Genomic DNA, 22,720 nt, shown 5'->3' on the forward strand with positions numbered 1-22,720 from the left:
GCCGTGCAGAAACCCCTAGATCGGCTTTCTGGGAGTAATTAGGAAGGGTTTAAAGCCTTCTTTATTATTTATAGGCGCTGGGTGGAAATGAAAGGTCACGGAGGTGTTTCTAGGTGGATATTAATGCTTATGTTTTGAAGGGTTATGGAGTTGTTGTGTTGGATTTTGTGCGGTTGTCGTTGTGTTTCTGAGTTGTGCCTTCCGAGTTGAAAAATGCGATGAAGTACTCTTTAGGCTGGTGTGTTGAACAGTCCTCCCGTTCCGGTGGGTACCCCACTTGTCAGCATGAACACAGCGAGGCTGCGAGGAGTGGGTTTCTGCCAGTCTTCGAGTTGTTTCTTTCTTCTGGTCCGGATTACGTCTGTATCACAGGCGTCAGCCGGTTAGTAATTTGAGCAAAATTCGGCCCTCAGTGTGTTAAAATCGTTTGTGTTTATGTGTGGCTTAGAATACATGTATTTTTGAGCATAGCAGCAGCGATGATGGTTCATAATGCTCGCATATGTGGCACTTGCTGTGCAGATGGTATTGTAGCTTATCCGTGTACACACACACAGGCTTCACACATAATGTGCAGGAATTACAGCAAACTTCCTGCAAAATACTGTACAGTACTCTGTAAATGTGTGGGGTTTTTTCCCCCTGATTATTTCCTTGAGGGAAAATCACACATCTTTATTGGGATACCTTCGTGTTCCGAGTTGTTAGTCTTTCCTTAATAATGTTTATTAATGCGTTTAAATGTTATTTGAAGGAACAGCTTCCTACTGTCTTAGAGGCTTTTACTGCTGGTCTATTGCTCTCACATACAAATAGTTTCACTGAGAATTTTCTGAGGTTCTGTCCTTTTCCCAGTTCCAACAGGAAGCTCATTGTAAAGCTTTGCAATCACTTTTGTGGCAAAAGAGAATAGACGTTTTTCCTGCTTCATTCACGCTATAAAATTCTATGCATCTCTAAAGTGTACTTAAGTTACTGTTCAGTAAATGAAGCTGTATGTAATCATGTTTAATGTAGTAAGTGACAGGCATATTTTGTTATGTTGGCAGATCCTGTATAAACATTTACTCTGGCTTAGATAAATACAAATTGCCAGTTGAGTGCTCTGATTTCTTTTCTATATAATCCTGAACTTTAACACTTTTTATATTAACTAATATAAAGCTCAGTTGTTTTAAGAATACGAAGTAAAAGTTAGTAGTAAGAATTTATTAGTGGTCTGCATTATTAGCTCAGATTTGTTTTCAAAAGGTCAGCCAAAAAAAGTATTAGTGCAGAGGCTCTAAACTGGTTTATTTAACTGGCTTCTCACTGTCATCTGCACCTTTAGCTACCTTCCCCTGTCATATCCTACAGTCTGTCACTACCTGTTCTCATTTATGGTGGAGGTGCGACAAAGATAACATTTTCTAAACGTGCTTTGTGTGATGCAGGAGTGTGTGCCAGGAATACAGTGATGGCCCTGTCAAAGCCCTACAAACCAGTTGTATGTCTGCAGGTTTTTTTCCCCCTGGTCTCTTGCCCCCTTTCAGCTGGACCATCTGAGCATTTCTACCTCTTTTGTATGGCTCATCTGAGTCAACTATTAGAGCAGGTATTTTAGCCCTTGGAGCCACCGTAACTTTGATGTAGACTTACGAAGAGCACACATTTAGATAGAATGCTTAATTTTACGTGCAGTTAATTCTGACTGAATTGGTCTTCAGTGTGATTGGTCCTGTCACATGAGATATGTGAAGGTAAAGAAAAGTCATAGAAGCTCACTTCAAAGATATATTAGGCATTTGTAATAATGTATCTCCTGGTTTTACTACATTCGGTCATATGCAGATTGCAGCTCTTGATTTTTATGGGGTTTAATTATTTTGAGAATATTATTACTCTTAACACAGGTTTCAGCAATCCTTGAAGTCAGGTGAAGCCCAGGGAGCTGGACAGAACCTCTGTTGAAATCTTTTGATTATGCTTCCTTCTGGAAAAAAATAAAAAATTAAAAATTGAAATCTGAATTCAAGTGGAGATTACATGTGAATGCGGTCAGTTTTCATCAAGTGTCATGCAAGTGATACGACATGTAGTGCAAGTGATATGACAGACACTTTTTCTGTTCTCTAAGACAAAGGGAACATTTCCATCAACAGCTTTTGTGCTCATATAAGCTTACGTTGAGCTGACTTATGTTGCAGTCTCTGATGTTTTTCAAGGAATACATTGTGTTTGCTTTCCTTACTGAACAGAGGAGGTGGTGGTTGATTACATTCTCATGTTAAACATACTTATCATCCCAGTTTGAAAAAATGTCTTTCCATTGGATGAAGTAATAATTTGCACCACAACTAATTAAGAAAAGATGGAAGGCATATTACTTGCATTGGGTAGTACAAGTTATTTTCAGTCTTAGCAGCTCTGTATGTAATTAAAACAGTTCAAATGTTGCTGTCGTCAAAACTGCTGTTAGAACAGATGATCTTTTTTCTTATGCATCAGATAAGCTACTGCAGTTACCGTTAAAAATCCATCTAAGCCATTTTATTAAGTTGTTACTTGCTCTGTGAATAGCTGCCAGCCTCGAGTTCAAAAGAAAGTAGGTTCTGATTTGTTCCCATGTCACATGGAAGAGGTGTGCAGTGAAAATCTTATTACTGCCCTTCCGATGCTGTTTTCCAGAGCTTTGTGTGTTGTCTGCCATAGCCCACTTTCCCTCATTGTGGCTTGACAGTAATTACAGTACAGCTAATATCAGAAGTTGATTCTGTTTAGTCAAACAGGAAGACTGTTGAGTTGTCCCACTTCCAAAGTAAAATGTTTGTTAACCACAGAGATCAAATCTGTAGTGCACATATATAACTTATGAGTGGTGTTTATTTCCCTAACTTTTCTGTTCCTTTCAGCTTTTGTTAACTAACCCAGATTAGCATTTTAACAACCCTGAAGTGAACTTCTGCCATTCTCCCTGCTTGGACAGTGTATGTAGACCATCCATCATCCTGTCCTTGGCCACAACAGGCTACTGGCTCCATAACCATTTGGAGCTACACAGAAACCATCCGACTGTGAACAGCACAGCTGGCTACAGCAGTTTTTTTCTTCCACACCACTGGCAGCATTGTCTGGCTATGGTAACTAAAGTTAACATCCAGAACGTGAAGTTTCTTTAGTTTTGGCACCCCTGCCCAGCCCTGCTGCAGCTCAATGGGCACACCTGCAGTCAGGCTACAGAATACTGCAAGGAGCAAGGCAACCACTGGACTCCTTGGTTTTCAAACCTCCAGTTTGGAGAGAGCAACCTGTTTGGAGTGGAATTACATTAACTCCATACTTACTCGAGAGGGAGCTGCTAGCTGAGTTCTGCACCGTGTGCTTTGAATGCTGCCAGCCAAAGAAAGAGAACTTGCTGCTTTAACTTAACCATACAAACTGCCAAAGAGAACAGAAAGAAAAGAGAGAATTTTGACTGTGTATTTCACACATTCTTGTAGAAGCCTTTTTAGTTCCACAACGGAAACCATGTGATTTCACAGGATCTGTGCCCAGACTCTTAATACTTGCTACAGATGCTTTCCTTGGTTTGTTTTGCAGATCTGTGAATGCAATAGGAAAGAAGTCATTATAGGATTTATTGTTTTAATGACATGTGCTATGAATGGCAGGCACTCTACAGGTGAGTGCTAGTTTTCTAGCTGCGAGTTTTGCATTATTTAAATAAGTTGGCCTAGCGTGGCTGTCTGCTGTGTGTGAGCCACAGCTTTTTTTCTAGTTGAGAACTCTTACTTTTAAGAGCAAAGGAGGTCAAGAGGTGTTTACCAGGCAGGGAGAGGCTGGTTCGAATATTAGGAGGCAAGAAGTGGTGGTGGAAGAGGAGGAGCAAGGAACTCAAGGAGGCAAGTGATATTTGCTCTGTCCAGAATGGTTAGAAACCTTGTAAATGAAATCAGTCCCTGGACAGCTTTGATTTATATTCCCACACAGCAGATTGGCCTTGGTCTGCCTGACCTTGGTAACATTACAGAGGTCGTATTTGCACACAGATACTCTTCTTGCAAAAGGGCTTGGTTTTGCTGTTATTTTTTTTTTAACCGTTGCATCTGAGTGCCAAATTGCAGCCCAGGTTTCTAATTCAATATGCACTGGATAAACACAGAATAAAAAGCATGGACCCTGTTCCCCACAGTGGATGGTTCAAGAGAAGAGGCAGCAGAGACATATAGTCAGATTATAACCTCTAGAAGCAGGAGAGCCACACTGGTCTGCATCAGCAGCAGCCCTCTTAGTGCACAAGCTGCCTAAACATATCTGAGCTGTGTGTGCCAGGGGAAAGGGGCACACGTGCTTGTAGACATCAGAGGCAAAGGAGAGCTTTGAAGAGGGCTTGGGATGAGAATGAGGAGTTAATTGGCAGATGCCTGCTGGGGGCTCTTCAAGTCCATGAGGGACAGCTGAGCAGCAAACACAGAGGTGCTCGTCTGGAAGGGTGAGGAGTGAGCAGCAAGGGCCAGCATCACAGACCGGCTGCCCACTAGAGGTGGGAGTGAAACCTCATAAAATGAGATGATCAGCTGGTCACTCAGCTCAGCTGTTGCTGCAATAATAGGCTTTTCTTAATGTGAACCAGATAGTTCATCTCTTACGCCAAATGGTCATGACAGCTGGTTTGCTGCCTTCCCAAGCAGCAGTGAGGTACCAGCTCACACCTCTGTTGAGTAGGATCTTCCTCAGAGCTTTATTGTGGCATGAAACAAAAGTTATTTCCCTCAAGTGCTTCTGCCACACTTCCTGGGCATGTTTATGGTGTTGGTGGTGGACAGGAACTGCAGCAGCTACAGCACCAGCAGAAGGTGTTGCTGCTATTTTTGTGCATGTCTATCATGACAGATGCACTTTGGGGTCAAAAGAAAATTCTCACACTTGTATATCAAGCCCTTGCTTATATATCCCTCCACTTGGGTACTCCCTTCCCGCGTTGTGTGAACGCTTACGTGTCCCATCAGGCTGTGTAACCATCCTGTTATGGGAGACTACAGAGAAGAAATCTGTGTATTGAAACCCCCAAAGCCTCAGTGCTACAGTATTAAAATTTTAGATAATATTTGAATGTAGTCTAGTGTTAGTGAGGGAGCTGTTGCTCTGCCTGCAATGTAATAGTAGTTAAAAACAAGAAAGGGCTGAAAGTAGTCAGCATGTTTCCAGAATGGTGCAGCACCCAGGTGTTAAATATCAGAGTACTGCCTGGTGGGTCAGGGAGACTCCATGCCCTGTGGAAGCAACGTGAACCAACCAACCTGCAAGGCAGGAGAAGGCCCTCCGGCTTTCCAGCAGTTGTCCAAGAGCCAGCATTGGCACCCCTTGCAAATACAGTTCATTTGTGTATTGCCACTTGGAGACGGGTGCTGAAGAGAAGAGTAAGGATAATAGAGGAAAGGCAGCCGTGTGAAAGCTGTCAGCAGTGTGTGAACAATGTCCCCAGGTGTCTCATGAAAGCGGTAATAAGGGGGGGAATCATCATGCAGAGTTGAATGGTTTCTTTCAATTTACAAACTTCTGCTCTCTGTGACAGTTTCTTTAACCCAGCACATGTTTATCAAAGATTAACACTGAAAAGCCAGTAATTTTTTTTTGCTCAGTAAATCATATTTTCTTCAGAAAGTAAATGCTGTGTGGGTATTTTTAGCATTTTGTAGGTTTTTTCCCTGAATGATAACCTCAGACAAAAATAATCAAATCCCATGCTTTGGGGATTAATCTGATTCCCTGTAAGGGTATGGATAGAATTTTTTTTGTCTTGTGTACCACTGTACAGGTTTTACTGTGAGAGTGGATTATGGTTTTTCCTCCCTCTAAAGCATCAGGTTTTCATCCTTGCCAAAGATGTAACAAGCATCACTCATGATTGAACTGTGGGTCTTACGTGGCAAACTATGCCAACACATACCTTAATGTTTTTGGTGCAGCTGTAAAGGAAAAATAAACCTGCAGACATACGTAGCGTGGGGGTCAGGTACAATTATTTAAGTCGTGTTCTCATACTGGCCTGATGTTACTAGTGATTTAGGGAAACATTGCTGTTGTATTGGGGATCTCAGGGGGCTGGTACAGAGAAGAGGGTGGGACAGGCATCAATGTAAAGCTTTAAAGCCCTAAGTCTCATTCCCTGATTTGCCACAGATTTCCCTGGGACCTTGATTCAAGCACTTGCAGTCCATATGTTACTCATTTGAATATTTTTTTTTTACTTGTAAAGGTCTGATCTGTGCTTCTCTGTGGCTTGCTAGTCAAAATGCAAAAGCAGTGCAATGCAAATAACTTCTCCACATTACAGGGTGAATATTATCTTGAGGTGATGTAGCCCAAGTAAAAGACAGGTGGGAGGGAGAGCTGGTGCCCAGCACAGTTGTGTCCTGTTCCAAACCACTGCCAGGTGTGAGCTCTGCAGATTGCTTGTGGCCTGTGGAAGGTGGGTGGTGCTGGGAAGTGAATACCCCAAACTGACGGGATGCAGCACAGGGATGTGGCCATGGCTGCATGTTGCACTGATCCTGCCTCCAACCCCAAACTGCCAATAATGTGGGTATAATTTACCTAACTGCATTTGTATCAGTTACATAACCTTGGCAGACTGTAGGACAAGGATCAGCTGGATCAATTCCCACACTAATACATCTGATTTTTTTAAAAAATAAAACTTAATATTTACCACTACCCCTCCGGGTTCTTCATAAGTCAGGTGCTCCCAGAAGACCCTTAGCACAGGCACCTCTCCTAAGACATTGCCACTTCAGCTGTCCCCAGGGTCTCACATTAGCATCGATGTTTCCCCCTCTCCCCTGTGAATATGTATATACATACATTTATAAGTACACACTTGGAGACTACAAAAGCAGCAAATGTAATAATGTGATCCAACTGTTCAGTGCTAGGCTAGAAAGAAGTGTTTTTCTGCCATTATGTGAAAATTTAGCGTGACTGGAACAGAGTCTGCATTTGATTAGGCAATTTAAGAAATGTAAGAGACTTCATACTGTAGGGCAGCACTGCAAAACAATTGCTCGGAACATGTTCTAAAATTGGTTTGCCTTCACCAGTTTTCCATGTGTTTCTGCACGACATCTCAAATTAAAATATGAGCAGTCATGTGGCAAGTGACTACATTTTGGTATAATGGTAAATAAAAGCACCCGTATAAACAATTAGTCTGAATTCTGAGTAGCTTTTGAGAGGAAGAAATATAAAACTCTTCCTCTATTTACTTTCCAGCCTGGGAAAGACGTTTCATAACACATCCTTTCACTGGCATAGTTAAACTTTAATGCTTAACAAGATAATAGTAATCATTAACTTTGAGCTCAGGCTTCCTCCAGTTTTTCATGGCTCCATTTTGCACATGTAATTGGTTGTGCCCTAGAAAGTGGCAGAGCACATGCTTTGCATATACAAATAGGTAACTGGGTGGTCAGCTGCCAGATTTGTCCATATAGAAAACCCAAGACTAGTTAAAAACACATAGCTTTCCAGTCTTTCTAGGCAGTATTCCTGTGGGCAAGGCTGGCTGACCATTCCAGCTCCGAGAATGGCATACTGATAATGCCAGTACAGTGCTTGAGATGCTCTGATGTGTTTCTTGCCAGTTGATAGTCTTCTGTCTCTCCCCTTGCATTTTGCAGCAGCCATTTACTCTCTCTTTGAAGTGAGAGCAGGGGCGTGCAGCAGCCCTTTTCCCCAGCAGCAGCCCTTTCCCCCAGCAGCAGCAACTCAAGCCAGCAAGCCCCATTCTCCAGCAAGGCACAGTGCTGAGATGCTGGAGGGGTGTTTATAGCAGGGGAAAGCAGTGGGTGGGAAGAAGTGATGGTTTCTGGAGTGAGGTTGACAGGAACATTGTCTGGGGCACAGCTTGTTAAAAAGCAGATGTGCCCTCTCCACAGTGCAAATCCCTTTTTTCTTCAGCTGTCCTGCTTGTTAGGGTGTATTCCTTCCCCAGCCTCCCTTCCATTTCAAAACATTGCCATCACTTCATCCTGTAGGGAAACCCTGACCTCCTGGGCTCCAGCCAGGACTGAAATGGGCAGTGCTTATCTCGGGGCTCAGGGCTTGGAGCACTGCTCATGGAGAAGGCTGCTTTCTCCATTGTTGGGAGACAGCAGGGCTCACAGACAGGAGACCCAGGGGTGCTGCCGGCAATTCACTAGGACTCTGGCGTCAGTTGGACTTGTGCTCAAGACCTTCATTATGTCCTCACCTGCAAATAACTGGTTTATACCTGTCCCTGAGCTGCCTTATCAGATGATGCCTAATCATGCTGAAATGAGTGGCAGTTTTGCTATGTAAATCATGCTGTGTAGGCTTGCAGGAAGAATACTTACTTACTTCACTTATGGCACTCACCCACGTTTGAAGCCAACCTTTCTAGAGGGAGGAAAGGTAATACGTTGTCCTAGGTTTTAGGCCTTTGTTTGGGGTCAAGTAGAGGCAGTTTGGTGGCTTCCAAACCTTACATCCAAGTCTGTATGTACTGCTGTAAGTAATTAGGTCTTCACCATCACGGCTTAAGAGTTCTCTCTAGTTTTTAGGATAAAAATATTTCAGATTAAAAAGCCCCGTTAAGAAGCAGCAGAGTCCTCTGTCACAGCAGTGAGCTTGAAGCCTTCAGGTGCTCACCCTGAGGAGCCCCAGCTGCTCCCCCAAGCCGAGTGGCCTTGCTTCCCTTGGGGCAGGACAGGGTTTGGAGCTCAGGCTACAAGTGTTGCTTATAGCCAGGAATTAATGGAGGATCAGTGCTGAGGGTATAGAACAAACACTGAACATCACTGTATTGACATTCTCTGTATCAGTCCTTGAACACTTTCACAAATGAAGTTAGTGTTTCCTAGGGCAGCCTCTGTTGGGCATGAGCAAGTTCAATTAATAACATTCAGACCTGCTAAAATGGTTAATCCAGACCACTGCTTAAGTTACAGTACCTTGCACTTTTATCACCGATAGCTCAACCCTGGCAAACTTTCAAGGGAGCAGGTCCTGCAGGAGCTTTGTGAAACAGAACAGATTCATCCATAGATGTAAGCTGAAATCAAAGGTTCATTTCAGCTGGAGGGCTTTTCTGTCAACCTGGTAAAGGAAGGTAGTTAACATTCAGTCTCAAAAATTAACTTAAAATAAACATAATTGAAGCAATCACTTACGGTTTGCTCAGCATTTTATTTCCTTTCCTGCTGAAACTACCTTGTGTTCAAGTAAATTTTTGATCACGGGAGAATTTAGCCCTCAAAGTGCATCTAATCAACCACTAAACACTTGCATCATTAAAAATCACCCTATCCATTTTGCAGGTGTTCTGTCAGCAAGAAGGGTGCGCTTTCTGTAATGTTAAAAGCCTGCAAACAACTGAAGTGTAACTAGCAATACCATCAGCCAATTAAGATGAAAGCTGTGATACTCAGTGGTAGAGTTTCATCACTTTAATATTAAACTACCTTTTTTACTTAGCCAAAGATCAAGAAGTGTTAATGTAGAATCTTTAAAAGAAGTCAAGTATTATCTTAAAATGACAGACTTGTTATGTGTGCTTTCTTGCTCAATTAATATCACAGTCCAAATATCCTAATTTTTCCTTCAGAGGTGCAGAAAATTTAAAGTTGTTATAGAGAGTAAGGATGACTATATACTGGAAGTTTCAATTTGACTGTACCTTTATAGGACAGAAGCAGTTTTTCTTATCTATTTATTTGTACAAAACCATGCTGTAAGATTCTAAAAGGGACTAAAATAATTAAGTATGTTTCTGCTGTTATAACCACAAATACTTTCATGTGTTATTTGATAATTAGCTGGAGCAGTCCGTCACCAAACTTCATAATGTGGGTGAATCATAGAACTATTCAGGTTGGAAAACTGGTGAGGCCACACCTGGAGTATTGTGTCCAGTTTTGGACACCTCAATTCAAGAGAGATATGGAGGTGCTGGAGCGAGTACAGAGGAGGGCAACGAAGCTGGTGAAGGGCCTAGAGAATAAATCTTTTGAAGAACGCTTGAAGGAGCTGGGAATGCGTAATTTGAGAAAGAGGAGGCTGAGGGGAGACCTCATCAGTCTCTACAACTACCTGGAAGGTCATTGTAGAGACGTTGGTGCTGGTCTCTTCACAGGTGGTTAGTGACAGAACAAGATGGAATGGCTTCAAGCTGCAACAGAGCAGGTTTAGACTGGACATTAGGAAAAAAAATTTCACAGAAAGAGTGGTTAGACACTGGAATAGTACAGTATCACATCATAGACAATCTCTGAGATTTGAGATTGTCAAGGCCCCGTGTCAAGGCCTTGCCTTCAGCAACTTTACTGAAGTCAGCCTTCATTAGAAGGAACACATTTATACATTTGGGAAAAGAAAATTAAAAATAACATCACAGTTGCATTGATGCTGGCTGTTGTACTGTTGTTCTGGGAAGACTTACCACACTATAAGGCAATTGCATCATTTGAAATCCTATGTATAGATATGACCTAAAATGGGAATCTAATCCCCTGCTTCTCATATAATACATACTATACAGATACAGATTTTTAAGGCAGACATTGCATACTATGTGGAATACTTTCTGGCTTGTAAGCAAATTACTCTTTATACCCATTTCACACAGTGAGACACAGAAAAAAAATGACCAAGACCAAAAAAATTGAAGTAGGACAAAGAATTGTTTGCTCCCTCTCTAGAGTTCAGGCCACCAGACCCTGGGCCATACTTGTCTGAAATTTTGGCTTGGATGCTACAAAAATTATGTATTTTCATGTTTTGACTACCAAATTACACTTTAGTCTGGTTGCCCCATGCACAGTAAGGATAAGGTGCCATTCTGAGTGAATCTTCTACTGCATCCATGGTTGCCAATGCACATATTTCTACAGCAGGTTTAGGATACCACTAAAGGTGGCCAGTACCACCTTCATGTATTTTCTTTTAAATGTTTTATCTTCTGAAAACATTTACCTGCTTGACAAACCAAAACTCAGCAACAACCTCCTATGCACAAGTGAAGCACAGCTCATTTCCTGCCACCAGCTCCTTACTGGCAAGCTGTTCCCTCTGCAACTGGCTTAAGAAGTTGGACTTCTCCCACCTGGTAGCAGTTACCATCATCATGTGCAAATCCTCGGCCCCCCTAAAGCAGAGTCACTGCCAGCACACCTTTAAACTTCATGAAGCCTAGGATTTGAACCAGACCCTTCTTCTTTAGTGTTTCTCAGCTTGTAGTAAGTAGACCATAAGCAGTTTTTACATCAGAAGATAATTACTGAGGCTGTAGTAAACAATATTTTTAACCTTTTTACACTAGTCCTTTGCATCCAAATAAAAGGGGGGGAGGGAGGGCTAAACACAACTGTGTTCTTATTCTGAGACTTACAACTTTCATTTGGTTGCGAGTGAAATCTGACTTTCTCTAGCCTGGCCAACAGATCTTTGCTTTTTTGAGTGGTCTTTTGGTTAAAGAGCTTCTAAGTACTGACTTGGCCAGCTGTTAAATGCACTGAAGCCACTGTCCAAGGATGCAGTGACCTTCACCAGACAGTTGTCTGAAGGGCTAAGTTGAGTGGAAGTTGCTGAGTGTTGCACAGGATCTGCTTTGCTCTCCATCCAAAAGAGGAACTGAAATCTGAGCTGTAGGCCACAAGAAACTTGTTGAGCATCTGTGAACATGCAGCACAAAGTTTTTATTTGATTTTAATCTTTTTATTAGAGTGGTTTCACACTCAAAATTCCAGAATGTACCATCTCAGATCTGCACTAGTTAGTGCATTTGCACTAATTAGTGCTCTTCAGGGAGCCATTTGCATGCAGGAAGGAACAGTCACTTGGGATCGTAGGAAACCACATCATATAAATTGACTGAGCTCAGCATATTGCTAAACAGTTCTGCCTGTCCCCCTCAACATCATGGTGAATCCATACACTCAAGCACAGAGATCCTTGATCTCACCCAACAGGCTGGTTTTGCCCTGTATCTGGTGCAGAAAGAAGACAATCAACTAATTTAAGCCTTTTCATGTTTGTGCCCGTTTTCCAGCTTTTATTATTGCAGCCTTTTTCCCTATCTTGCCAAACTCTCCCCAAGTAAACTAACTTTTAGGATACATCTTCTGTTCTGACCTGTCTTGAACCTCAGCCTGGATTAGCCATACCGTGCTGCTTCTGTGCATAGTATTTTGAGAAGGATTTATTATGTTAAGGAGATTGTTAAGACTATTTATTTATTTATTTTGAGATAATAGGAGATATTGCATCAGTCTGGTTTGAAGCTATTTTATGTGTTGCTTCTCTCCAGCTGGCTGAATACTCTTTCCCTTCCCCCTCTCCTTTCACGTGGCAGTGCATGGAAAGATGATTGATGGAGTGTCACCAGTGTGTTGTCAAAGGCTGCAGTAGATTAATGGGTGAGAAACACCAGCCTATTCCCCTTCATGTGTGATTGTTTGAAGGAGGACTCATATTTTAACAGAAATTATATCCTGCTTCTCTGGACTCCCCCAATCAGGAATTGAAGGATGAGATTCATATTTGAGATTGAAAGGTGCCAGCCACAAAAAATCAGTTTATTACTTAGGGCAGCTGCCTGTCTTCCACTTGACCAACAGCACTCACCCAGAGGCCTCTTTCAGTCAGGCTGTTGTCCTCTACTGGTCTGGATTTGTACCAATAGTTAATACTTATATCTCTATTTTTTTGCGTTTCAGACACAACTAGTTATGGCATAGACCAAATGGCCAGAAGATCTCTGATCTGTTACTAGTTTTTCCACCTAGGTAATACTGGCCAATTTGCCTGTGTTGCAGGGAATGACCTTGTATGACCCAGAGCAGCTCAGATCCTTTGAAAAGGCTTTTTTGGTGGTTGGTCTTGCTCACAAATTCAGCCTTCATCTGTGCCTCAATTCGCTTCTTCAAAACAAGGACAGCAATATGGTAATTTCCAAACATTGCACTTGCCATGAATTGTTTCCTAGCCTAAATGCTAGGAATGCCATTTATAAGATAAATTAATCAAAGACTGGCCTGCATCCTGGCTGGGAGGACATAATCAGACCCAGAATATGATTGTTTCCTGCATTTTCTTGAAGGTAGACATTGCCAGCATTTCATAATCAGCTATTCTGGGCCAAACAGATACTTCAGCATTGTTATTTGTAGTCCCCAGTAGTGGCCTCCATTAGAAGGTCTGAACGTGATAAGAATTACATCTTTCACACCAGCCTATCTGTGTCTACCAGCAGCATGTACCTGACTGTCATAAACCCCTGTTCCAAGGACTAGATGAAGCCCATTTTTCTGATTATTGAGGGAACAGCTGTTCTTCTGAGTTTGTTCTCTTTTCAGCGGCTCTGATCTCAGGCCTGTGTCCAGCCAGCTAAAAAGTGCATTTAAATGCCCCTTAAAGCAGGTGCATTTTCTTTTCATGTGTAGGTAGAAATCAGAGCTACTGTTCATTTTCTTGTAACCATAGAATCATTAAGGTTGGAAGGGACCTTAAAGATCATCAAGTTCTAACCCCCCTGCGATGAGCAGGGAACCCTACCACTAGGCCAAGTAATATTTTAACAAGTAAAATAATAAATCTGTACTTCTTACCTGGCTGGCAAGAAGTTATTACCTCAAGTTTGCTGATCTAGTCCAACTCTCTATCTGATTTTGTCTCCTGCCATGACAAAGGTCTGTGCTTCATGCAGATGGAGACATTTTCTTTGATAGAGACTTTTGACAGGTGATATTTAGTTAAGAGATTGCTGAACTAAACCGTTCCCACCTTCTATGTTCACAGAGTTAATCTCTGGAGTATATTCAGAGATTTGGGTTTGTTTGTTTCTGCCCTGGAAGTGATCTCCAGGGAGAGACAACCTGTGGTTTTACATTAACAGATCTTTGCCTTGTTTTAGTATACCCCCCCACCCTCAGTCTTCATCTAATTGAGGGCTGCTTACCCAGCATTTCAGTTTTTTCCTTTTTGGTTTTATTGCAGTTTGGTTTTAGGTCACAGTTGTTGTGTCCGATACACAGCCAGTGGCCCTTTTGTTCTCTGCAGCCATTTCCTCAAGCCCAGAAGACAGGATCTGCCTTCGTCAGGCAGGTTACATTTACGTTTCGTAGTTGTTGCCCCAGTGAATTCTTCGTAGAAGGACTACTGGAAGGAAAAGAGGAGAAAAAAGAAACTTCCCAATACATGCCCATGCTTCATACTGGCAGAACTTGTACAGTTTGCAGGCCATGCACATGTTGCAGGGAGGCCAGGGTCACTTTGAGTCATGATGTCAGGGCCATGAACAGCCTCATCTTCTATGGTAACTAAACCTACATGGCTGATAGAGCTTCTTGCTCTTTGCAATTTGTATTAATTTGTTCTTCTAGAAAACAAGGACTTTTACTGAGCACCTTGTAGATGTTACTGTGCACTGACTCAAGCTACAGTTTATGTGTCTCCCCTTTCTCTTCTTCCACTGGGACAGCAATGGGTTGGATATTTGGAGCCCGCTTTTCTTGAAAAAAAGACAAAAAAAAAAAAAAAGATTGTGTAAGCATTCATGATTTGTTATTGTGTCGGAGAGCCACTGTGCTGCAGGACTTTGCTGTAATGGTGCGTTCAAAAGAAAGAACTAATTTGACTAACTTTATTAATTCCAGTTTGTTTTAAGTTTGCTCATTAGTAATTTAATGCAGGATGCTTCAGCTGAAGGGGCCATGTCAGGACAACGAAGAGCAGAGGGAAAGTGCCAGGAATCATTAGTGTTTATTAACCACTGCACTCATCAATCTTGACTAAGAGCACAGCCCATTCGTTCTGGACTGGTGGACTGAGATACAGAAATATCATTAACAGTAGAAAATGCATCTTTTCAGGTCAGTCCGTAATGGACAGGCATTCAGGCAGCACCCCCATCCCCCCACTACAGATTATCAGCCTTTACGTTCTTCACACAGTCCAGTCTGAACTGACAGAGCTCAGCAGCCTTGTGGAAGGAAGAAGCCCTGCCCCTAGCCAACCTTAGTATCAATTAACAAACACAGTATTTTCAATCCCCAGCAAACATTACTGAAAGGTTAAGTGTTGTGATGAAGGGATTTTTTTTTTTTTTAATTGCTTTTCAAATTATTAAATGATTAATACTTATGTGCTTTGCTGGACCGGGCCTGGCACTTTGTGCTGGCACTGTGTACATCTCACAGCAATTCCTGAAACATTAAAATGGTAAGGCTTATTTTTTTCTGTTTAGACAAAGAGTTTAATAACCAATTCCAGCAACTGGGAGGCATTGAGCTGGTGACTCAAAACTCTGACCCGTGAATCAGGGCTGAATGAATGCCTCCAAAAGGTTGGAGGAGGGAATAATACTACATTTGCCAGGTTTCTAATGAGAAATATGACCCCTGCCCAGACCACTTGTGGTCATTAAGGATTGCATTTCACTTTGAGATGCATTTTCTTGCATCCTACCCAAATTGCAACTTGAGTAGTTACATTCTGCTCACTAAAATATCCCTGTGGTTTAATTGGAGAAGTTATGTTTCCATTCCCCTCCTAAAAGCTTTATTCTGTAATGTTGTGGTGCTGTCATAATATGTGCTGTGTAATCTATAGAGCACACACACAAAAAGCCACACACCGTGAGTCTCTGAAGGTGCTTGCTTTCTACAGAAACAAATAGAATTAGGGGGAAAGTGGCATCTTGGGAACACAGTTCCACATTGTGTCCCCAGCTGAATCTCTTGTCATCTTTGAAAAGCATGTCACAAGCACTGTCACACTGCAGAGGCAGCATTTTTATGTTTACTTTGCACATGTGTAAATCACTGCACGAGGCACAGCCTCAAGTCTCTGGTCCTAGACAGAAGGTCTTTGGCAGTGAGCATACCAGGCTCCGTATGATGGTGGTACAGCCTGGAAACAAGCTATAATTCTAAGGCATGGCGTGGATGTTCAGACAGATTGTTTGTGTCATGACTTTTTGTGGATAAGATTTAGGTATTTTATGGGGAAAGGGTTTTATTGGATGACATTCAGTAATAGAGGAGATGGAAAAAGATTGCAGTTTAATTAAAATTCTAATCCCAACTTTGACAATTTTTTCTTGCCAGGTCAGCAGCCTGCATGTTCTGTTCGTGATTCCTGAGAATTAAATGGGCTGACAGTCATCAGCTTCTTTGGGAATGCCTGTAAATCCAGCTAAAAATTAGCAAACATCATTATGTTTCAGAGCAGCTTTGAGTAGGGATATGTCACGAAGCAGTTTTCCATCGATGTACTACAGGAGTCCTCCATAAGTGCCAGTTTAGTCCACTGCTGCCAGTGCTCAAATACAATAGGAAAAAAACCACGTTTGCTTTCCTGTGCTGTGGAAATCTCACTGGCATGTTCCTGTTTTCCAGGTAGTTAAAGAGTGTTACCACAAAGGTAGTACTCATCTTTCACCAGCCATGAGGCTTCCTCTGCTTTGTGCCTCCATGATGCTAATGAGTCTGTCCCAGTGCCAAGCTGTCAGCTTCCCTGAAGATGAGGACCCTATTAATGTTGTTGACTACCACTGTAAGTAATCTGCAAATGGTGCTAAGCACTGGGGAAAAAGTTTTAATGTCTTTTTTTTTTTTTCTTGGGAAGTTAAAAAAAAAAAAAGTCTCTTTTCTTTCAAATTGAAATGTGTTTACTGGCTTTGTATCTTTAATAGAACACTTAATCATTTTCTTAAAAAAGCAATCAAATACAGCAATAACTTCAGGAAAAAGAACACTTGCTGACATTAGCCATCTTTTTCTCATTTATATTCAAGACATTACTCAAGGAATTTAGTTTAAACCCTTCTACACCTAGTATATACAGCTAATCAATGCCATATATTGATTCTTTAGCTCTATAATCCTGAGTGATGGTGTAGCCCATTTTTACTTGCAGATTCAAGGCAATATCCAGTATTTAGAGGACGCCCTTCAGGCAATGAATCTCAGCACAGACTGGACTTCCAACTGATGTTGAAAATTCGAGACACACTTTATATTGCTGGCAGGTAATTTTCCTTCACTCAGTTCATTAGATTAAAATTCTTTTCTCTTCTGATTTTGCATTTATATGCAAAATTCATTTAGAAAAATCTGCAGAACACGATAAAAATTAGAACTGGGGGAGGACTTACCAGAGAAATATTCCATATCTATGGCCAGTGCATGAAAATTGGATTTGAAGGCTGCAGTTACTGTAGTTATGCTAAAACCAATGATCAAATACTCTTTTCCTTCTTTTATATTGCTGCCTGTATAAAAACCTCTCCTGATCCTTTTAAACTTGGACTGACACATCAAGGATGTAGGAAGTGAGGATAATGCACTTGAATATTTATAGTCCAGATGAGTCTTCCACAGAATGGAAAGACAGGGGTGGAGAGCTGGAGACTGTAGGTGCTATCTAAGGGCCACGCCAATAAAAATCAAAACCACTCTGTGTTGCCCGTGACCAACCTTCTCCAGTTTGTATTAAACACAGAAAATCCATAAGCATTTCATAGAAGTTTCTGGGGTAAGAAGATATTCTAAAAATAGATTTATCTTAGCAAAAATAATGGCAATGACAATGAATTTGTGTCTTTTTGCTCTTTGCAAACAGGGACCAAGTTTACACTGTAAACTTAAATGAAGTTCCAAAATTGGAAGTTACTCCAAGCAAGGTGAGTAAGTACAGGTGCTGGCAAGGGGCAGCTATTTCCTTTGGGTTTAACCTTTTAAAGATTTTCTGGAAAGGAAATACAATGTTCTTTTCTGGTTTAACAGAAATTAACATGGAGGTCAAGGCAGCAGGACAGAGAGAACTGTGCTATGAAAGGCAAGCATAAAGTAAGTCTAACATACATTACAGAAAAACACCACTGATATTTATTATATATGTGAAGTTTACGATTAATACATCTTACTCTCTTTTCAGGATGAATGCCATAACTTCATTAAAGTCTTTGTTCCAAGAAATGATGAGATGGTGTTTGTCTGTGGAACAAATGCATTTAACCCTATGTGCAGATACTATCGGGTAAGAATATTGAAAATGTCTTTAATCTGTCACTGGATTTGCTTGCACTAGTTATGCTGCAGCAAATACATCCAGTGTGATTGGAGAGTGATTCAAGGTGAAATAAAAACAGAAGCCAATGTGCTGAATTAAGTTTTCTGGAAAGACAATGTTATGCTTTTGTGCCAGGATGCAAAACAGAAATGTGTCTATCACCCATTTATTTTTCTTCTCTAGCTGAATACCTTAGAGTATGATGGGGAGGAAATTAGTGGTTTGGCAAGATGCCCATTTGATGCCAGACAAACCAATGTCGCCCTCTTTGCTGGTAAGAACTTTTGCTTGTAATGAGTCTAAATGATTAATGACAGCAAAGGAGCCGGAGAGCTTTTAAAGCCAGCACAGGAAAGCTAAAGGTGTCATGGTGCCCCTGCTCTTAAATTTTTTAAAGGGCCTCCAAAGGATTAGAAGCTGACCTTTTAATAAATAGGTTACAGCAATCTGGGGAAGAGTGGCAGTAAAGGAATGGGGAAAAATACAGGCTAGTCAGAATTCTGTAGATTATTAAAGGCCTCTTAATACCACGTTTTCAACTTCCGTTTTAGATGGAAAATTGTATTCGGCAACAGTAGCAGATTTCCTGGCAAGTGATGCTGTTATTTATCGCAGCATGGGGGATGGATCTGCCCTAAGAACAATAAAGTATGATTCCAAATGGATCAAAGGTAATTTGGAGGAGTATTTTCCCATACACATGGCAAATGTAATTTCAGTGGCACAGAGGGTCAGGTAATTCACAGCCAGCGTGCTTTACACATATGCTACAATGTCAGCATAAAGGTGGCTTTCAATGCAGTTTGATTACAATAAGAAAGCAGTTTAATACAATTAAAGCAAATTTTTGGTTGAATACATCAGTGAATGAATCTGCAGTAACAAAATACCTTAGCTGAAATGCAATTCCTCTGAGGCCTTTTTACAGTCCATTAGCCAACAATAAAGACTTCAAGTTCATTTAAGCTCCAGTGCACCCGTATTTGGACATCCTAAAGTATCTGGAAGACTGGAGCCCATGTTAGCTGGTGTGGGCCTGTGGAGAAGCCGCCAAGTCACACAGCCTGGTCAGTGTCGTGTGCCCATTGAGTTGTTCTTTGAAGTAACCTTCTCCTTGCTCTTTCTTACAGAGCCACACTTCCTCCACGCCATAGAATACGGGAACTACGTTTATTTCTTCTTCCGAGAAATTGCTGTAGAGCACAATAATTTAGGCAAGGTAGGTGTCATCACAGCAGGCTGTCAGGTAGCTACGAATCGCAGCAGAACAACATCATCCTACAGCCATATCAGTACAAAGCACAGTTTGTGACATCAAGTAGGGACTACCACATAGTTCAAACAGTTTTCCTATCATGAAAATTTACAAGGGGTAAAAAAAGAGAGAACTAGAACAGTGCATTCTTCAGCCAAAAAATTGTTTCAGTTCTCTGTGCCTTGCTGTGAGGCGAGCTCACTACAGGTACCTTTTAGTACTTCTGTTGCCTTAACACTTCTGGCAAGTAATGGAAAATCTGAGGAGTCTCTTCATGCCTATTAAAGAAACAAAAGAAAACAACACAAAAGAAGAGCTTCAAAGAAGTTTCTCTTATTTCCCTGGTTATTGAATAATTCAGGCATACCAGTACAAAGTATAATACTCATGCCTCACTGTGGAAGGATATTCAATGATAAATTATTAAATCTTCTACACGTGGTTAATGAAAGTCTTTAAATCTTACTAACACCATGATTTTGAAGGGAAAAAAGGGTGGGGCCAAGCTGCAGAGTTGCATTTGCTTGGTGATATGTCAAGATGTTTGTGCGCTGCGAGCTAAACACCATTTGCTTTCATCCCTTCTGTGCAGAGACATGGCAGCTTCCTGTTAGCAGCACTGACTTTGGTGCTTTAACAGCTCAGAAACAAGCTCTGTTTTCCTTGCATCTCTCAAGCCTTTCTCCCTTTTTTCTTTTTCTTTTTTTTTGCCCTTCACAGGCTGTGTATTCCCGTGTGGCACGCATATGCAAAAATGACATGGGGGGGTCCCAGAGAGTCCTGGAAAAACATTGGACATCCTTTCTGAAAGCCCGGCTCAACTGCTCCGTTCCCGGGGATTCATTCTTCTACTTTGATGTTCTGCAGTCTATCACAGACATCATAGAAATCAATGGAGTCCCCACTGTTGTCGGTGTATTCACCACACAGCTTAACAGGTGAGAGATGAGCAACCTTACATCAAAGGTAGTTCCCTGTTTCTGTCTTACACAGAAATTGGTGCCATTGTAGTCTGAGTTCTTGCAACTATTTTTCTAATTTTGTAGCATCCCTGGTTCAGCAGTGTGTGCTTTCAGCATGGATGACATTGAGAAAGTCTTCAAAGGGAGATTTAAAGAACAAAAGACTCCTGACTCTGTTTGGACAGCTGTACCTGAAGACAAAGTACCAAAGCCAAGGTAAAACGTACTCATGATGCCATAATATTGTCCTTTTAAAGAACTATTTTAAATCAGCTGCACTCTGAGCATCTTGTCAGGTAAAAAAACAAAGCAGAGCTTTACACTTCAGCCATAAGGATGCTCATTAGCAGGCTGCCTTCTCTCATTAACTAAAATACCAAGAGAAAAACACTGCTGTTCTCCTTTCAGACCTGGCTGCTGTGCAAAACACGGCCTAGCAGAGGCTTACAAAACCTCCATTGATTTCCCAGACGAAACACTCTCCTTCATCAAATCTCATCCTTTGATGGATTCAGCTGTTCCCTCCCTGGTTGAGGAGCCCTGGTTTACCAAAACACGCGTCAGGTAAGACACTGCTCAAAAACAACACCTATGCAGAGAAGCACAAGAAAACACACTGTTAATGACACACCTTTTGGTCTTGATAGATACAGATTGACAGCAATTGCTGTAGACCATGCTGCTGGACCCTACCAGAACTACACAGTCATATTTGTTGGCTCTGAAGCAGGAATAGTACTTAAAATCTTGGCTAAGACCAGGCCTTTTTCTTTGAATGACAGCGTATTACTGGAAGAGATTGAAGCATATAACCATGCAAAGTAAGTATTACCAGAACACCCAAGCTCTTCATCCAGTCCTTGGTACCTAGCTAAAAAAAATGATGGCAAGCAAAAACCGACTCATTATCACCAACATCACCACTTGTGTGTCATTTCACGGTGTTCCTCACATTGAATAACCTGAAACTATGTGGTCACTTGCCATTTTGCATGGGTTGAGTGAACAACCTAATTTCATTCCAGTGACGTCAGTGATACAGTCTGATTGTTCTGCAAATAGATACACTTCTTCCTGAACATGAGATGTCAGAACTATCTGCTGCTGTTAAAAAGAAATGATGTGAGCTTATCTTGAGGGTTTCTCAAGAGTGGCCAATAATCTATAAACTACATCTAATAATTTTGTTTTTTCTGGCACAAAGAATTCAGGAATGGAAGCCTTCCAATTAGACTCTACAGGCGTCCAATACAGAACTCCTGTTCTGCTTGGTTGACGTATTTATGCCAACTGAGAGAACAAAGAAAATTGATTTGGATTTTTTTTTTTTCCTACATAGTTCAGCGAAGTTGTCACCTAGCTATAAAAAACAGCCAGAAGCTGGCATTTGCTAACCTTTAGGTTTTTTTAGAAAGCACTCAGCAAAGATGAGTAGGTTACATTTATATATATGTAAAAGTATGTAAGTAAATAAAATGTTTGCAGTTACTAAAATAATGGCTTCCCATTTTTTTTGCTAACAGGTGTAACACTGAGAGCGAGGAGGACAGGAAAGTCATTTCCCTTCAGCTGGATAGAGACCACCATGCTCTGTTTGTGGCATTCTCCAGCTGCATCATTAGAATTCCCCTGAGTCGGTGTGAGCGTCATGGATCATGTAAAAAGTACGTCCACATTCCTAACTCCTCCTCAGAAGGGCAGTAACGTTCCTTGAGAAGGAAGTAAAAAAAATGCATGATTTTGGGGTTTTTCTCTTGCAAGGGCATGTATTGCTTCACGGGACCCATACTGTGGCTGGTTAGACCATGAGACCTGTGGACGAGTGACACCAGACTCACTGTAAGTACTGCTTTTGGAATTAGCCCAGCAGCTCTCCATATGCTCCATAGACCCCCTGAACTCATATCCTCTGCCTGTTCCCTTGCACTCAATTAATATATCTCCATTCTTTTAGGGGTGGTTTTTCAGTGTGCAGTATATGTAAGAGAACAGAATGCTGAAGTCTGACCCAATTCTGCAGTCTCTAGGTGAAGACTTGCTTTCAGTGGGAGTTTTACATGTGTGGGAAGACAAGCAGACCTGTGAGAAGAGCAGTTGGAAGTAGGAAGGCAAGAAATTGCTGCTTGCAAACCTGAGCAGCTCAGAGAGGACAGTACACAGTATCTTCTCCCAGTTGTGCTCACAAGCAGGGCACAGTCAAGTGCAAATATGAAAGCACAGGATTCAAAGTGGAAAAAGAGTAAGATTTTGCCTCCACACTGTAGCTGGGTGATATATATGCATACCAAAGGCATTTTGCATAAATCAAGTCTGTAATGTAGGGTGCACTAGCAGCTGTATCTTAAAAAGAGGCCTTTGTAGGAAGTCACTGCCATCTTCAACTAGTATAATTGGCTGGTTGTGTCTAAACCCAAGGACACTCCCAATGTAGGAG

General features: G+C 41.5%; 1 protein-coding gene across 11 annotated transcripts in view; it reads left to right on the plus strand.

Annotated features, from left to right (window-relative positions):
• Positions 1–22,720, plus strand: part of SEMA6D (semaphorin 6D) — a 224,244-nt gene that overhangs the window by 193,006 nt on the left and 8,518 nt on the right. For 9 of the 11 annotated variants that reach the window (XM_051628018.1, XM_051628014.1, XM_051628024.1 and 6 more), the window contains 14 exons: positions 16,395–16,551; positions 16,915–17,026; positions 17,620–17,680; positions 17,784–17,846; positions 17,935–18,036; positions 18,253–18,343; positions 18,621–18,740; positions 19,200–19,288; positions 20,045–20,262; positions 20,371–20,502; positions 20,695–20,850; positions 20,934–21,107; positions 21,810–21,950; positions 22,048–22,125. In XM_051628018.1, the coding sequence (XP_051483978.1) occupies positions 16,443–16,551; positions 16,915–17,026; positions 17,620–17,680; positions 17,784–17,846; positions 17,935–18,036; positions 18,253–18,343; positions 18,621–18,740; positions 19,200–19,288; positions 20,045–20,262; positions 20,371–20,502; positions 20,695–20,850; positions 20,934–21,107; positions 21,810–21,950; positions 22,048–22,125 (1,646 nt within the window). In that variant the 5' untranslated portion in view covers positions 16,395–16,442. Of the gene's footprint in view, positions 1–362; positions 383–16,394; positions 16,552–16,914; positions 17,027–17,619; positions 17,681–17,783; positions 17,847–17,934; positions 18,037–18,252; positions 18,344–18,620; positions 18,741–19,199; positions 19,289–20,044; positions 20,263–20,370; positions 20,503–20,694; positions 20,851–20,933; positions 21,108–21,809; positions 21,951–22,047; positions 22,126–22,720 lie in introns of those variants that run through there. The other 2 variants (XM_051628020.1, XM_051628023.1) reach the window with 2 other exon arrangements.

Source organism: Apus apus, chromosome 10, assembly GCF_020740795.1.
Source record: "Apus apus isolate bApuApu2 chromosome 10, bApuApu2.pri.cur, whole genome shotgun sequence".
In the NCBI taxonomy this organism is placed as follows: domain Eukaryota; kingdom Metazoa; phylum Chordata; class Aves; order Apodiformes; family Apodidae; genus Apus; species Apus apus.